The sequence below is a fragment of the Chaetodon auriga genome, chromosome 5 (assembly GCF_051107435.1).
Source record: "Chaetodon auriga isolate fChaAug3 chromosome 5, fChaAug3.hap1, whole genome shotgun sequence".
In the NCBI taxonomy this organism is placed as follows: domain Eukaryota; kingdom Metazoa; phylum Chordata; class Actinopteri; order Chaetodontiformes; family Chaetodontidae; genus Chaetodon; species Chaetodon auriga.
Window position 1 is genome coordinate 4,329,905 of NC_135078.1, and position 18,615 is coordinate 4,348,519.

The window sequence follows — 18,615 nt, forward strand, 5'->3', positions numbered from 1 at the left end:
GCAGTCACAGCCCACCAGCATAGCTAGCTTTCCAGTTAGTGAGTAACAGCTTGGTTACTGACAGGACGGTTAAGGAAGAGCCTGATGCCTGCAGGTCATACATCCTTTGTGGAGCCATTTGCGCTCTTGCAGAGCATATATATAAAAAAGTGGATGATGCGGCACAGCTAATATGATAGCTCCTTCTATTTTGGACTCTCACTGAAATGTCAGCCCCGTCAAGGCAGTTCGTTTGAAAGTTCCACACAGATTCATTTAGTCTCTAAAGTGTTTTCATCCAATATTTTTAGTGTTCTTAATGTTGGAGTGAGTAGGCCCTGATGTTGTGTTCACATCATGCAAAGGTGGTGATGATTCTCATATGTACAATGACTGTTTATGTCCTTGGACAACTCAAGTCAGCTGTATGTTTGAGGAGTTGGCCATGCATGTGAAATAAAAACCTCATCAGTTTAGTTTAATTATTGAAAATTTGCTTTTTGAGGAACTTTCTTCTCATCATAGTCAGAATAGGCTTTATAGGAAAAAAGACTTATTTAGTACTTACTAGTAGAATATATATTAGATATATTAGAATATAATAATATATTAGAATATTCTAGTAGAATATACTTTAAATTTCAGAAAAATCCAGTTTCCCATTCGTAATTCTGACTTAAATATTGTCATAAATTGGAAACTGGTAGTTACTTCCACATTGTGTGAATGCAGTATAAGAAAGTGGCATTTTAGAAGTACATATGTTTGATGAAGGCCGTAAATGTCCTTGTTTGTGGACTACTTTGACTGCCCTGCTACTACATTTGTTCTCTGTATCTCTGGACTGCTCTGCTGATTGTCCTGCGGTCTGAGGATTTACCATCGTAACGGATGGTGCACACAGAGAGGAGTTCTGAGGAGTGACCGTGAAGTTCTACCGACCATCGTTTCTGGAGAGGGAAATGTGAAGTTTCTTGCAAACAACAAGGGCGAGTTGTCCAGCTCTGTCAGTGCACAGCACAATAATGCTTCACTCTGTTTGAGATGTGGCTGCTGTGGGATATGCTGGCAGGCCTCCACACAGTCTGAGCCGACCAACAAAAGACAAACAAAGGGTGGACACTTGAGCCGCTCTACAAGCAAAATATGAATATTTTGACATTGACTCTGTCATTAGCCTCAGTCCACTGCACTGCCCAAAGACCTTCTATACACACACAGCATGCAGAAGTGTGTGTTTGCACTGGATGTGCCATTTGCTGACTGGATATTTCACCTGTTATTTTGCATTTTCTGAACATATGAACACAGAGATCAGATCAGGACGGTTCAGAGTCAAAGGCCCAAAACATCAGGCTTTCTTTTAATTACTTTTTCATTTCGAGTTTTCCTCACAATAGTTTTCACATTACCTCGCAACTTTTTGCATTCATTCTGATGCATATTTCTGAAGGAAGGCAGAGGTCCAACAGTAAGAAACTAGAACCATCTAGCAATGACATCACTCCAGCCGCAATAATCAGTGTATATGCTGCAATGGAACACATAGAGCAGTGAGTTTGGTGACCTGAACCAGATTTATTCAATATGCCTAACCATCCTCCCAGGGTCAACTTGAACCTGTTAGTACTGACATAAATGTGTGTTTTGATGAAATATTCCCTTGTTTGATACGAGGAATGTCCAACATTAACCTCGCTCCTCTTGTGGTGTTTCTTTTGCACCATACCTGTACACACAGATCACTGCTGGTGTGATCTTACCACAACACGGTCTCTAGTTTTATTAAATGTCTTAGGATGGACAGTAATGGTTGAAACGGTGGGGGGGACCAGTGGCCCCTTCTCCACTCCCCAGCCTACTTCTGGTGCCCATGTTTGAAGTTGCCCTTCCTTTTTTATCTCAACTCTGCACCTTCATGACAAAATCTGTCCACAGACATATAAACACCTGGCAAAGTAACCTGCATGTGTGGTAGTTCCCACACACACACACAGACACACACACACACAGGCTCACAAGGTGAAAACAAACCCTTCTGAAGCACAGCACGGCTTTTTGGGAGCTCTGTAAGATTCAGTTTTAAGTGCTAGTTTGGACTATGACTCATCATGATACGAACAGCATCCACTGAGCTGTTTGTTTCCCAAGATAAAGGTGCAAGAGACACAAATGGCACTTCTGACTGTCAGTCTCTGCAGAGGAGAGGTTGTTTTCGATCAGTCACATGAGTTAGCTGTCAAAATGTCTTCATTACAGTGTTTGCCTTTACAGCACAGGTGTGTTGACACTGAATGCCTTCTGACTGCAGTGCAGATGATCAGCTGTGAATACAGTGAATACATCATAGAAGAGAGACTTCTGCAGCCTGATGATCAGAGTACAGAACAGGCTCCTGTGGTTCTCTTCTCATCCTTCCTGACCTAATACATTTAAATAATTTTCACATATTTTCCCTTTTGTATCGCTTTCTTGTGCAGCCACATATCAACATGAAAATCTCACACGATACCTTGTTGATTACCTTGTTTGTCAACTCAGATCTTTACAAACAAGTGTATTTTTTGCAAACAGAAGAACAACAACGCTGAACACAGTGTCATTTAACTGTACTTGTAAAAGGGTTCAGTGGTTTATTAGTTGTTTCAGTCCAGAACAAAGTGGTGGAGTGACTGAGTGACTTACCGACACTGCCACCCCTAAAGCCAAAAAGAGGTTTTTTTGTTTTTTTTTTCTGTAGCTTTTAAACACCAGAAGTCCAATCAGAGTGCAGCCAAGCAAGACCAGCTTTTCAGACCAAATTTTCAGTCTCACAAACAAAACTCTATGTTAGACCTCTTTGGGAATCATGACATTTTGGAGAGGAAAATAACTCCCAACGGTGTAAAACTACTTATAAGATCATGCATAGCTGATTCAGACAACACAGTCCAAGCCAAAGTCCTTCTGCAAGTCATTTATTGTTGTAAATACTGTTACAAACATTCTGGCTCTGGTACAGGAATGTAGCTCCAATAGCTAGAACATCACAGAAAAAGCTAGCAAATAAATAAACATTGCTGCTGCTTTACAGAAATGTATTTTTCTTGTGTTTTTTTTTTTTTTTTTAATCTTTAGACACATTTAGAGTTAATGCTTCAGTTACATTCAAAATGAGTGCACTTATAAATACTTGTTAGCCAACCCTGCTGCCTGCCGCCAGCTTCAAGTGCTTGTTTCCTTGGTTAGCTTCATTGTGTCACGCTAGCCTACAATCCCTGACCACAGAGGGAAGATATCACACGCCTTAAATTATCTTGTGCTCTAGCTGCATATATACATGAATGTCATTTAACACAATCACTTTCCTACATTCCACTGACCTTAAAGACCCCTCGCATTGCTTTCTACTGACTGAAGCTTGCCTACAGGCCAACCCAAACACACAAAACCATTAGAAGTATATACCTTTACATAGTTTCTATATAGGTCATCTATATGTGTATTTTATATATCCAGCTGGTTTTTGTTTGAACATGGAGTACATTGGTCGTAATCACACGCCACACACACACACGCACACGCACACACACACTAGAAGTGAGAACGGTACAGCGTAATCACGTGGCTCCAGAGAAGCCCATGTTAAAAGTCCAAAAATGGCTGCCGTCGCCCCTGTTCCTCTTCAGTAGTAGCAGTTTTAACATCATAAAAAGTCTGGTAGTAGAAGTAAGGCCAAGATGAGCTTCATCGATGTGGACTGACAATAGCAAACAAAAAACCTGTCAAATCAAAGAAATGTTGTGTGATGGAGGCAGGTACATTCCCAGAGAAACAGGAGGGGAGCAGAGGAGTTGGTGTTGGGTTCAAATGCTTTAGTAAATTGGAGAACAGAGGTTCCACAGATTCATAAAAAAATCCAGAACTGAAGTCCACACTGAGAGGCCTTCTTCCAATGAGTTGTTTATCAGCGTTAGAGATGTAAACACTGTGAGTCATGTGTAGAGCAAACGCCTATTCAGACTGGTTTAGTTTTACAAGGAAGGGCATGTTTCCACCACCTGCAACAGCTCCACAAAATAAAAACTGTGACCTACTGCTTATTGGAAACTCTAAAACCATCTGGCATTGCCGTCAATCGTAGGAACAAACATCAATTCTGCTTCAGTCCAAGCTGAACTTTCGGTGTTGTAGTTGATGTCACGTCCAAAAGACATTAGTTTGAGCCTTAAATGAAACGGGATTCAGATTCTCTCAATATGAAATGTAGACATATTTTCTATATCTTATAAGCTATGTCCTTATTCAATCTAACCAATCAGCTCACCTACGTTTTACATGAAGCACAATGTGACAGAGACATGTGACTGCAATAACACTCTATATGCACCACCGATTTTATACTTTAATCTGACTGCTGATCTTTTATTCAATGACAATCAACCTGCTAATTAAGTAAATTCCAAAGGTTTTTGGAGTCTATTTCATTTAAGTGTGGCATCTTGCTCTGTTGGGACAAATGGACCACGGACTGAGATTTGCTGTATTTAGGAGGTTTAGAATTGACCTCCTGGTACATGGAAATGATGACGAGAGCCTCTTCCAGTAAAAGTAAACCAGCTTAAAAGGTGCTTGTATGTCATTTAGTTCCAGCATACATCTGTGCACATGAACAACATTCACTTTGACAGCTTTGACCTGTGTTACCCATATCTTCACGTGAAGGCATGAGCAAATAAAACCTCCTTTCTTTGCCTGTTTTTGAGATCATGTTAGTGTATCTCACTTTAACTAAAATGCATGTTGATTCAAACTACCTTCAATTCAAACCAGCAGATAATCTACCATTTCCACAGCGAGTTCATGCCAGTGTTTTTGCATGTTTCAGCCCATTTCCCACAGCAGAACCTTTGTTTTTGGAGGCGGCCACATTGTAAAGGCTGGAAACTCTGACAACAACAATACTCACTGCGACAGAACATCGAAGTGTTTGTAAGATGAGGTTGTTGAAGTGGAAAGTGATGTTGCACTTTGAAGATGGCCGGCAGTAATGCGAAGAGTGTGTATTGTGTTGTAAATGCGATAAAACATACAGAACCACTGGCATTTAAGGGTACAGCTACATTGTCATTTTATATCCATATTATAAGCACCATTCAAATTTGAAAACCAATGTGTTATTATACAGTGTTACTTTGTGTATAAATACACATTAAATGAATTAATTTGATCAAATTACCATGAAACATTAAAATAAGAAAAATAAATCTGGCTAAAAGAACCATGTTTCAGTCTTTTTTTCTTAGCAAAATAAAGACAAAATCCCATTGCACTTCTGATAAAGAGTTTAACCCCTGAACTGTTTGCATTGCAGGAACAGAAATGTGACTGTTGAGGGAAAACTAAAGCTGCTGTAGAGCTTTGGTGGACATTAACTTCCACTGAGCCGCTGCTCTTTCTCTCGTACTGAAGGTCCTTCACTGTGACTCCACTGTGTGATGTGAAGACAGTGGCCTTGGAATACATGCAGCTGGTGATAGTCATGTATTCCCTCTGACTGCACTTCAGTAACTGCAGAGAAAATACAGCTTTGTCAGAATACAACACGTGCTGTATTTCAACTGAGGAAAAAGTTAACTGAACTGTACTACCTGCTGTGTTCCAGCTATCAACTTCAAAAATCAAAATAGTGATATTCCTGATAATATGTCCCATTCATGTGAAACCCCCTCCTTTCCTCTGATAATGACTTGATTATTATCATTTATTACATTTAGAAGAACATTAAAAACTCCAAAAATGACACATTGAACTCATAATAAACATCTGTCACCCATTCACAAATTTGGTTATTCAATGCTGCTACATGTAAAAATGTGTATGGACGAGGTCTTTGGTGATCACTGCAGATGACATTTACCTAATTCATGGGAGTAATGACACTGTTTCTTTACTTGAATGGTTGCACCTGGGCTTAAGGCAAGACACTACAGGTGAATAATGTCAAAATTTAAACTTCCCAACTTGATTACTGACATTAAGATATTTTTGTTTTCTGAAATGCTGTTTTAATATGCAAATGAAGCATTATCTAATGAAATACACAGTGGTTATTGCTATTTCATGTAGACATTTCACTTATTTTCTTATCTTTTTATTTAGCTAAGAGTGCATTTTCTTTTCTTATTGACACTGTGTTTAAATTGTTGCCTTTTTAATCATTGCTGTTTTTGTGTGGACCCCAGGAAGACAAGCGACCACTCTGTGGAAGCTAATGGGGATCCAAATAAAGAACAGTGAATGTGCACTAATCTGTAGATATTTCCAGTGAAGTAAAATAGTAAAATAAACATGAAAATTTGTACAGTGACCTGCTAAATGTGTATTTTGGGATATTTTCTTTTCATTAGTCTGATAGAAGGCATGTTATGAAAGCAAAATACAGTCCAAAATTGACCACTGCATGCATTTTTTCCTGTAGTGTCTGACCTGAAGGGTTATTTGTTAGTTACTGTAAATTCTCAAATAATGTGCTTGGCCATTATTTACCTTGAGAATCAGGCCATTCCTTGAAAGAGATTCATATTAGAAATGGGACTTAAATCATTATTTCCTGTTTTATGAGTATCAGATTTTTAATTCTTAATTCCTCCATATTTACCTGTTGTCTTGATAAATTCAGTATCGTGTCCATTTCCACAGCACTCGCTCATCATTCCAGCAGTCATGCCACCCTCACCACTCTACTGTCTCACCATTCGCTCTCACACTTCCTGGTTCTACTTTGTCGCTGTTTTGTTCACAGTTAAGCTGCTCTCAGTTACACCTAACACCTCCTGAACCACTGTTTAACATTAGGAGCCTTCCAGTGGCTCAAAGAGCACAATCACTCCCTTCCCAAGTAGGCTTTTATTATAAAACATCTGCAGGGAATGCTAAGTTTCAGTGACAGCAGCTTAACACTGATCGAAAAAAACAAAACAGTATTTGTGTTAAAAGAGAATGACTGACTGATGGAGTCAGTGCTGTGGAAATGTATTCTCTTATATGTTTGAGTGTTACTGTATTTGCTACAAGCAGTGCTTAGTGTAGTACATCCTTCAGGCAGTGCAGAGCACCTAAAACTCTGTATTAAGGAAACTGTGTACCGTTCAGTATGGTGCTTTGTACATCCACATATGGAGGTGTGTTGCAGCCCAAAGCTCACTCCACATTATTTACATTATCCAACCTGCAAAGAACAGAACATACTTTCTACAGAAGCCTTGGTAGCCTGATACCATGTGTGCAAATCAATATGCAGAGCAGTGTTTTACTTTCTCTTTTTCAATAGAAGTGGAAGAGAGGGAGTGACTTTCATATCTATGTATCAGCCAGCCTACCCGCTCCTGCATCCTGTGCAAACACCTTGACGTAGGGACATCAGGTTTGGTGTACCAGGGTCTTGTGTGAGTCTGCTCTACCTTTGGACACTGGTCTCTGGTGTAAGAGGGTTATTAATTTAATGGAGGTCATTGCATGCTGACCCGAGCTGCTGCTGGTGCTATGTACAGAGGATACAAAAAAATCAACAAATGGAATGCAAACACAACAACTTCTGTAACAACCAACTACAGCAGAGATGGATAACGTTCCTGTTGGTAAATGTGAGGTGCAAAACGGAGCTGCACAGTCAACTCTTCGACAATACAGCAAACGTGTAGAATGTGATGATGGGGAGTGTGTGTTCACACACACATTTGTCAGCAAGATTCACATGCTCCCTCTGTGGAGAGCTCTGTGTTGTGCAAAGAACACCAAAGTAGAGTAGTTTGAGTGACTGCAGTGGCAGAAGGGAGAGCTGAGACTGAAAGCAAGCTTGGTCCCATGAAATGTGTAGCTACAACGTGAGTGCATACAATGCACATAAAAAAGACTTTCTCACATTTGGTGGAGGAAGAATAAGCAGACACAGGCAGTGTTCTGCCAGTGAAATAGCAGCATGGCAGAAAGCACAGTCAGGGGTGAAGGTCAGGACTGAATGTGCGGATTACCTTCAAGTCTACAATCAGGGTTCAGTTTCAACCTCATAAAAATAAGGATTCTACTGGGTGAAAAGTCCTCATAGATCTTATTGAACAATGACCAAAAATGTCACCAAACTGTCTTAGTTGCCTAAACTGAACATTGAAGATACACTTAGGAACTGTTTTAGTGCGCCCAAGTTTGACAGTGTGAAATATGTGGAGTTTCAAAACAGCAACAGTGAACCAGGAATAAAGTCTAAGGATTCTGGGGCACTACCAAGCTCCGAAAAATGCATCAGGTGTAAACATCCTTTCACTAACTAGACCATTAGCCAAAGCACACATACAAATCTTTGAGTGAATACAGATGGATAATTCAGGTGGGTTTCTATGTTGCTGTCACTTGAAGACGAGGCTGAGCAACACAACAACCCCACTAACAACTCACTGCAGTCCACCAGCTGTGGATAGAAAGGTACAGGATGAGGAGGGGGACGAGGGGTCGGCTTGGGGAGTGACAGTTGATTGCAGGAGACTTAAAGGGTGCGTGAGGTCAGGGCTTTGTCTTAAATGTAAACAGGCTGCTCCTGGGCGGTCAGCAGGCGGTACATGGCTGCAGGCATCGTCTTCATGTGGATCTGAGACACAAACAGAACAAAGGATGCAGTTTAATGGAGTGATTATAGTAAATCGCTTTGAAGATCAAGTGCCAAAGACTAGCAATGACTGCTGCCAATCCAGACATCCCATTGGACACTGGTAACCACCACTGTTACTACTGTTGTAGTGACAGCTAACATCAGTTCTTCTGATGCCGCCTTTCTCTGAGCTCTCTAGGCAGACAAAGTTTCTCCTAAGGATGTCGCTGGAGGAATGCTCAGGAAAATGTTTAAGTTGATCCCCTTGGAATGCATAAATATACTCAGGATATTTGCTGTTCAGTCATTAAGTTTAAAAGGTTGTGGCTGGTGTGAAACCTTGTGATATATTACATTTTGATTATAGTCAGCAAATCCCATGAAAAGACCAAAACCAAGACAGTGTGTCTCAATAACTTTCTGACCTGCCCAGTCCCAAACTCTTTGGCTGTTTCCTAAAACAGCTGAAATGTTGCTCAAACTCTTCCTGTAGAACATCAAGACATATCTGATGACTTATCCTGCACTTGTTTCCACTGAAATATGATTGATTCAATTAAAATGGCTGAAGCTGATTACAATAAAACATACATTTTCAACTCTTCTGACCTCTTCTGGAGGTCAGGATGTTGTTTCAAAGCTTGCACTCAGTGTTGAGCTGCTTACACAGCGTGCACTGGCATGAACCTTTGGGTGTCATGTAGCTGCTGTTGCTGTTTATAACCAAGCAAACAGCACAGTTGGAAGTCCTTGCTGTAAAGCCAATTAGGAGACATTTGATGCTACTCAGCAACTGAGCTGTGACATTCACTGGTAACAACTCCAATAATCATATGGCTGTGAGGTGCAGAAATTCATGATAACTGCGACTTGGTTCCTTGAGTAGGAAGAGGCAGGAATATTTTACTTGCATGCAGTAACTTCAATAAGTGTTTGTTATGTCCATGTCCAGTGTGCTGTCTCACCTCTCCCACAGCGTTGGACAGGATGTGGACAATTTTTTCATGGGGCGTGGCCACCACGCTCTGGCTGTTGATCTCGATAATGCGGTGACCCACTCTGACCCCGCCCCGCTCAGCGATGCCCCCACGCATAAGGCTGCAGATCTGTTGAAGGGACAGACTGATTCTTTTACATGACAAATCAATTTTCACTCAACCAATTTAAAAAAAATCTCATTTCCCATAAAACCAGTGCAGAAGCACAATGCTACCGACAATGCCATTCTGGACGCTGAAGCCCAGCTGGTAGCGGAGGTCTGGCCGTCTGATGAGCACAGTGGTCACTGGGGGACATCTGACAATGTTCAGCTTGATCCGAGACTGGTTCTTCAGACCCTATTTAAATAAAGCACATGGCATCAGTGAAATGTTACTACACAAACATATGATAAGATGCCAGTGGAAGTAGAAAACCTCCAGTATTGATCCCTCACTGGCTTCCCATCTACAAACACAGTCTCTTTCACAGAAGCCTGAAAATGATTCCTCTGTGCCTCACAATTTTCATCCCATGTGCAAGTTGCCCTTTTATTCTAATTCTGGAGAAAGTGATTGCTAAGCAACACCTTGAGGTTTTGGATCATAAATGTATTCATTTAAATCTGGCTTACATCTGCATCATACTACTGTTTTAGTTCTACTCTATTAATATTATGTCAGCATTTACTTGCAGTATTTGATGAGACTGATCATCACATTTTTGATACTGGGTCAGGATTTCTGGCTTTGCCCTATTAGGTTCTCCTCCTACCTGGAAGACAGGCAATTCTCTGTGGACAATCCTGTCTCTTCACTGGCCAATGATAGGTTTAGGGTGCCTCAACGATCAATTATATTTCCTATTTTATTTTCTTAATATATGCTCCTTCTGAGCAATATAATGTGCTGCCATGGCACGTTATCGCATTTTTCACTGACGACACAAAAAGGGCCACCCAACTGTGATAAGACTGTCTGCCTGGATGGTAAATCATTTTCTTCATCGCATGACAAATATTCTTACTATAGTCCCTCAGCACATTTCTGAACAGGGAGTGAAATCAAGAATTTGTATCTTGCATCATTAAACTTAAATCTGAACCACAATCAAATAGAATGTGTCTAAAAAGACACTAAAACTGCCGTACATGCCTTCCTCTTATCACACCCTGCTTGCTGCAGTGTTCAGTTACAGAGCCTCAGACAGACAGAGCAAAACTCTGACACACATCTTTTAACTACAACTAAGTGATGGGATTACATTACACCTGGTTTATCCTCTTGACACTGACTGTTTGAATTGATTCTTGATCTTCATCTTACATCTGGGGTGCATACACAGCTTATTACAACAGTTGGATTTGTTGAAAGTCAACCCCCTCTCTCTCCATGCATCTCCTGTCTGTATCTCTACTATCTTCATCAAGTAAAAGCAAAAATAAAGGTGCAGCCAACCACAGAGAACCCCTGGTCTATGCAGCGGTGGGCAAGAACTTTGTCCCTGTGCTACCTGTGCACCTCTATAATCAGTATCTTCATTCATAATGTCCATTATTAAAAATAACGTCATACGCATACCTTGATGATGCTCTGGCAGGTGGACAGTGGCAGTCCCACTAGACTGGTCCCATTAATGGACATGATCTGGTCTCCTATGTTCAGTCTGCCAGACCTCTCAGCTGGCCCAGCATGCATCATGTTGGCAATAATGACAGTGGGCAGGATGGAGCCCCACCCACTCTCCACAATGACCACACCCAGAATCTCCCCCTTAGCTTTCTCTATGAACACCTGAGTTCACGGCAGGCAGGCCGCAAGCAAACAAAAAACAAAACAAAGTCACTTGAAATGAAATCATGGTCAAACCAAGACTTGGTTTAATACAATTTCCCACATCATAACGCAAAAACAGATGAAGTTTAGTGTACCAGTGTACATTCATGCTTACAATGACAGCAGAACTCTGGAATTTGGAAGTTCAGACAAAATAAAGAAAACAATGCTCGACTTTTTCAATTTAATGTTAGAGCTAAGGAACCAGAATAATGATGTTTGAACGATACACAGCCCTACTTACATCTTTGCAGTTTTCAGACTTGGAGAAGTGGATGAGGTCATCATTGTACATGTCCTGAGTGTTGAGCAGATCACTGTACTCCTTCTGGCTCAGATCCTCAGGGTTTATGCCATTGGCCCGTAAGAACTCCTGGTAGGCCACACTGAAGGCCTGACCAATGGACTGGGCGATCAGCTGGGCCTAGAGCACACGATGGGTGGGAGAGAAATGGCCAACTTAAAACTGTTGAAATAATTGCAGTCAGTATTTATATTCTCCTCTCATGGTCTGCTTAAGTTCTATTTAATAAACTGTATTCAGTTTCACAGCTGATTAAACTGTCAAAATGAACATTAAAAAATGTATGTATGCACATATAACTGCGGTCAAACTCACATCCTCAGACTCAAACACGTGGCATATCATCTTGTACTGGCGCTTGCTGTCTTGACCTGGGTCTGAGGCCTCCACGTTCTCCTGAGAGTCAGGTCGAGGCATCCTGCGCCGGGCCATCAGAACCACAATGTTGCCGATGTCTGCAATGTAGGAGATGGTCCGCAAAGGGTGGTCCATCATGGTCTCCTGGCAGTCAGAGAACCATAATATACAGTACATCATTTAAATCTGGGATTATAGACCATTTTACCAATGGCATAAATGCACTGACATTTACATCACACTATTGTCACAGTACATAACAATTATTCAGAATATATTTAGTTCATTAGCAGCAGATGGCTAGATGAATGAAGGGATGGATTAACTAATTAAATTTTTTGTGTGTCCCCACTGTTTGTCTGTTCATATGTGCAGTTAAAAAACAGAAAAAGTTACTAATGTATCAGTTAGCTACTGTCACTCGATCCCACTCGATAGATGCAAACCAGTGATGCAACTACTACATTTTAGACGTTAGATGTGTGGCTTCTTTATTTGCTGGCCACAAAGTCTTTATTCCCTTAATGAATTATGCAGTAGCCTAACCAAACCTACTCAAACCATAGAGTTAACTCTTTAGCTGATTGGCTGTGTAGCTGTGTAGAGATGTTGTAATAGTTCAATAGCGGGTGATATGAGGGTCCTTACTCATTGAGACAAGAAAAACACTACAGTACAAAGCACCACAGTTGTGTGTTGTGTGTCAGTCAGAGTGAGTACCTGAGAGTCAGCATTGAGCACTTTGATCCTCTGGGTGGAGATGAAGAGATCCACCTCTGTCATGGGCTGAGGCTCACCCTCAGAGGCCTACAAGCACATACGCACACACACAAAACCACGTCCACAAAGCAATATGTGACACACATTCATAAAACATATATCGAGGCAATTAAAGGCCAAAACGTGCGTGAACGAATAGGACCTTAAAGTTCAAGGTCAGCAACCATCTCATTACGCCCACACAGTGCACACAGTGAAGGAAAACATGCTGAAAGATGAGACAGCTGCAATGCTAACTGCACTTTCTGATCCATAAACCCCAAAGTAAGTCTGGCCTCAAGCTGCACAGCTGACTGTAACAACTCAACAAATAATACCGATCTTTGTACTACGTTTGGCCCATTTGCTGCACACAAACTAGTCATTCATTACTCTACTGCTGACCATTTGTCACAGAATGCCACAATTTACCTTGTTTTCTGTGTTTTTCTCATTATCATTTCAGCGCAATGAAAATCTAGTAGCTTGAGCTTCAGTGAACATTGCATCTGCTTTCATCAGTGTGAAAGTCACAAAAAATGAGTGCTGTATGGTAATGCAGAACAACATTTTCAAAGTCAATAAACAAATTTCCCAAAATGTTGAGCTGTTCCCTTATGTCTCTTTGATCATGACAGCACAGTAAAGTGAATGGAGAACCACTGGCTACCCGGAGGGAGGGACAAATATATACAAACATTTCAAACACTGCAGTACACTTTGGAAAATGGTCAGCAGGGATGTAAAGCAAAATAAATCTTTACTGTCATTAACAATCTGCAACAGGGATGAGTGCACGCTAATGGAGAACAGTGAAAACAGTCCCCATAAGGAAGTAAACAGCAGATGGTATGTGATTTTGGTTTCAGTGACCCATTGTGTGTGTTTACATAATACAGATACGATAATGTAAAGCATCTAACAGACTGCATTAAGATCTGCATGTCTCACTGTAGGTACCATCCTCAGCATGCATTCCAATTTTAGGTACATTAAGTCAATTCAGTAAAGTGTTTTCCCTCACTGTGCCCCTGGTTTACACAATTAATATGTGCACAAATTTGTACCGTATGAAACAGAGTACTGTTTGCATTATGTTGGATTTAGAGGGTTTTTTTTTTAAGACTCCAGTGCTTCCTGCTTGGTGTCACAATCTGTGGAAGGTGTTAAACTGCAGGAAACTCAGCAAAGGGGTGAAGATCCTCCAATACAAAAATCAAAGCCGGCAGCTATATTCGCAACAATGAAAGAGAGATAGTTTTAATTCCTTATGGTTGATTTTAATCCATAAATATAACTATTTAGATGTAGCAGATTCATCTATTTGACAGGAAGACGTAATGCCATTCCTCCTCTTCTTCCAATATGACGTGTGTGAATTATTAGTCTATGTGCGCCTCGTCTTTTTGTAAAAATTTACTCCACCCAGAATCTGTATGAAACAGTCACACCCTGTATACCTGAAATGTGGATGTAAAAAGTTTGGATTTTTATCTTCAACTGTGGCCAACTTGGCTTCATAATCGTGAAAAAATCATGGATACATCTAAAGCCAATGCTGCAGTTCAGTCACTTCCAGTGCTGAATGCTCCCTGTTCAAACACTCCAAAGTGAAGCAAAGCCTGTGAGCTGGTTCAGGCTGTCAGCTCGAGGCCGCTGCTACACTCACACTGCATACTCCTCTACTGTACCATATCTGATATAACACATCATTCTTCGTCGCTGCTGTTCATACAGCATTTCATTAATTATCACTGATAACTTCATCGATTTGCCACTCTCACTGTGCTGAGATGCTTCCTTATCGGGAGTGATGAGGTCAGAGCCTGGATGCCAAACATTCATACCATACATATTCCACAGTCCCATAATAATCCTTTCTAAAACAGTTGTCTGAATGAATATGACTAAATACACTCCCTGTGTCTCAGCTCACAAGCAGGCATTTGGTCCAAACTGCTTTATCATCGCTCATTTACTGGCTAGCTTGACGAACCTGCATCCAGCTCAAAGATCTGTTCAGCCATGCACTTTCTTTCAGGAAGTGCATGAGGACTGAGCAGTCTCCCTAAGCAGAGGACAAGCACACAAATCACATTAGTTCACCTGCTTGCTTGTAAGCTTCACAAGGTTATGCATGAGAATGTGTTTGGTAACAGTGTCTGCAGGCGCTTCTTTGGTGAAGATGTGACTGGTTGAAGAATTTTCTCAAGTATGTTTTTTTCCACCATGAAAATCCAACAGCGACAAACAAACACTTTACATTCACTGGGTACAGGGTCTGAATGCTTCGCCCGTGCACACAGGTTAGTCTGATGTTACATGGTTAGCTCTCTGTCAATACTGATTCAGGACACATTGTGTGTGTGTGTGTGTGTGTGTGTGTGTGTGTTTGTGTGTGCTAGCTTTAAACATCACAGCAGTATTTTTTGCATGTTTGCTGCAATGATTCTTTACATATTGCTGAGAATTTCAAGGGTGTCCAAAAAACAACTTTGTGCATGTCAGACAGTCAATAGCACCATCGTCATTTAGAGGTTTTTTGATTTCAAGCAGGCACCAATTTTATGGAGCCCGGTAAGTCTTTGTAAGGGAGGAAATGTGTGTACATAAATGAGTAATTTGTGTCTCAGATGAATCATTTGGTGCATGAAGTAACAGAACATACCACTTACCAATGCTGCTCACATGTACTGTACAGTGTATCTTAGGTATGTCAGAGATAACACAGCTTTGTTTAACAGGAAAAATCTACACACACATCTGGCACCACACATGTTAAAGCACGTCTTATCAATTCATGTACATCAGTGATTTATCTGAGAGCACAATTTACTCATTTGCAACGTGCTTGAAATAGTCACGCCTGCTCTTGCTGTTGTCAGAGAGATGCTATCATTGCATACTAATGCCCTGGAAAGTTCAGACATGTCACCATGATGGGTTTCTATAGGTGAATTTCCATACTATACTGAAATCAATAGGAAGCACTGGCTACCAGGGAAGGCAGAATAACCTCCAAAAATCCAAATGTAATATATTTTCTATCTGTAATGTGAAATATATTTGGTTTGTGGTGAACAGACTAAAGCAGACAAAAACACCAGCATGATACTCTGAGGAGGCCAAAAGCTTCTATAGGACTTATTCCACCCTCTTGTTTTCCATTAATTTTATTCATTAATTCATTTTCAGTACTTTCATATTGATTTGTAAAACATGTCTGTCCAATTGGAATTTTTCACACAATCCGCAACAGTTCAGCTGCACTTCAATATTTAATGCTAGATGGCACTGTTTATACACACACAATGGGTCACCGAAAACCAAAATCAAAGAACTGCTTAACAGTTATCATAATGACACAGTACGTCAACCTGACACTGTGCATGTGTTAACTGCAAAGCTTACACAGTGATTAGTAGTCCATGTTTTTAGTGGATCAGCGTGTAATTTATGAAAGTAAGGGCACTTTCATAACTGACTGTTTCACAGGACAGAGTCTGCTGTGTGCCATGTGAGTATTAAAAGTTCAGCATTTTGGGAAATATACACTTTGCTGTCTCACCCAGAGTCATATGACAAGTCCTGTTTCATCTCTTTATGGCAAGTACAGAGATCCAGAATGTGTTTAGAATAGCCTAGCACAGAGACTGGGGGCACGGCTCTGAATGATGAGCTTGATGTTGCCTTGTGGGGAGTGACGAAGTCACAGGCCTAACACCAAATATCAACACTATATATATAATTTAATAATCCATTCCACATAAGCTGTCTGACTGAAATGGTAGTTTTGTATTGTTGCACTCAGTATTCATATTAATGTTGTAGCAGGTCAAGATAGAGTTCATTTGAACAGTTGGATTGTATATGCACTAAGAACACATCACATTTTATAAGATGATTATATATTAGCTAATTATAAGTCACTGTGTAAAATCAAAGTAACCAGCCGTCATCGGTTACATGTAATGTAGAGGAGCAGAAGTATGATAAATGTAGTTTAAAGATGTCATACTAAAGTTAAGTACCTTAAAATGATTTATACACAGTGGAAAAAGTTTGATGCCTAACTGCTCTTTTCCATTTGTTATCATTACATTTTTTCAGTTTACACAAAACAGAATTATATAATAAGATTGTTCAAATTCTGACTTTTAGCCACACCCACACACATGGCTGCAGGGACAGCGATGCTGTTCAGTTCAACACTTCGGTGCAGTCAGGAATATCTCTGCATAGATTACCATGACATCTGGCAATTGGTGACCAGGGGATGAATCCTAATGATTTTTCACCAAGTTGCAACATCAGCTCAAACTACCAATTTGTCTGACTCTGTGGTTCAGGCCGTACACATCCCCATCAGCCTCAGCTCTTGTATTTTTTGGATTGGTAAACATTACCTACATCACAGTTACTGCTGTGAGCACATTAGCATGCTGACATTAGCATTTAGTTTAAAGCACTGCAAAGTCTAATTACACAGAGCGTGGCAGTAGACATCCCAGACCTCTGTCTGTACTAGATGCACAGAGATGATTGACATTGCATTTTATCATTTGACTCTTGGTAGGTGAGCAAATAAAAGGTTGTAGATTATTATGTACAGTCATAAAAAGTGTCACTAGAAATACAGAACGAGCAGCAGAGAAAGAAACCACAAACCCAGAGAGACCTCACAGTGTCAGAGAGATTACAGCTGTTTCCTGCATCCAGCAAACTGGATTACCTCCATGACAAGCACATGATAAGTTAACCAGTTAGAGTTAACCAAGTTAACCACTTTGACGGAAACTACAAATTATGGACGTATCATGTCTGATATGGAATGAAGAAATGGTGAGGGGACCGGAGACCCGAGGGAGGGACGAAAGCAATGAGCATCACCTCCAACAGTACGAGGCTGGTTGCTGGATTCAGGAAAATGCCAACAACTGATCAGAATGACACAACACTGAAGAGGACACAAAGGAGAGGACATGAAATACACAGACAGACACAGAGACAGACAAAGAGCCAAGCAGAGGAAAGAGAGGAGCTGTGCTCGGCAGTGTGGAGGACAAGACGGATATGTAGGTACTGCACCTTCTTCCTGTTCTGGGCTAATTTCTGGGCCGTCTGCCAGGCATGGAATAAAGCAGACAGGAGAGTAATGGGTTAGAGCAGTGCACAGGAGAGGCTGACTGGATCACAGGGAGGGGGGCAGGGACGGGTGTTCAGCGTACAATATGTCACATACCAAAACCTCGCTGTAGTGCCATTGTGCCGAACACCGTTTGTTATTTTGTTCACATTGAGTGGGTGTGTCCATGTGCAGGAGCGTGCAGTGCATACAGATGGCTACAGCCCAGAGTCTGAGCTGAAGAGGAGGTGGCCCTGTGTGCCCTGTTTTTCATTTTAATTAAATGCTAAACCTGGATCTGTGTTTATCACACAATCCCTGTGAGGAACCACACTGAAATGGTCTGTAGTGCTCCTCTCCATGAAGAGCTGGCCGGCAGCTGGCTGTTCAGCCACTTATGAGAAATCAACAATATGGAAATACCTCTCAAAAATGATAGTACAACTACAATATGAAATCAAAGAAATAATACAAGGACCTAATATTAGAGTTCATTTGAATTTGTGCATACATTTATTGTCTAACTTTTCACTATTTCCCAAAGTTTGTCTCCTCACTGTCAGTATTGATAAATATCATGATGAGATTTTAACTATTTACTAATTTCGGCATCATGTGTTTGCAATGCTCTGAATACCATAACACAGGTTATCTT

The 18,615-nt window shown here is 40.8% G+C and overlaps 1 protein-coding gene across 1 annotated transcript in view; it reads right to left on the bottom strand.

The window, feature by feature from the left end:
• Positions 1-2,920: 2,920 nt before the first annotated feature.
• The window catches only part of apba1a (amyloid beta (A4) precursor protein-binding, family A, member 1a), a 46,292-nt gene continuing 30,597 nt past the window's right edge, over positions 2,921-18,615 (bottom strand). The window contains exons 7-14 of the mRNA XM_076730929.1: positions 17,924-17,956; positions 12,797-12,883; positions 12,035-12,220; positions 11,660-11,839; positions 11,161-11,373; positions 9,820-9,939; positions 9,568-9,708; positions 2,921-8,602 (exon numbers count right to left, since the gene is read on the bottom strand). Of these exons, the coding sequence (XP_076587044.1) occupies positions 8,531-8,602; positions 9,568-9,708; positions 9,820-9,939; positions 11,161-11,373; positions 11,660-11,839; positions 12,035-12,220; positions 12,797-12,883; positions 17,924-17,956 (1,032 nt within the window). The 3' untranslated portion in view covers positions 2,921-8,530. The remainder of the gene's footprint in view (positions 8,603-9,567; positions 9,709-9,819; positions 9,940-11,160; positions 11,374-11,659; positions 11,840-12,034; positions 12,221-12,796; positions 12,884-17,923; positions 17,957-18,615) is intronic.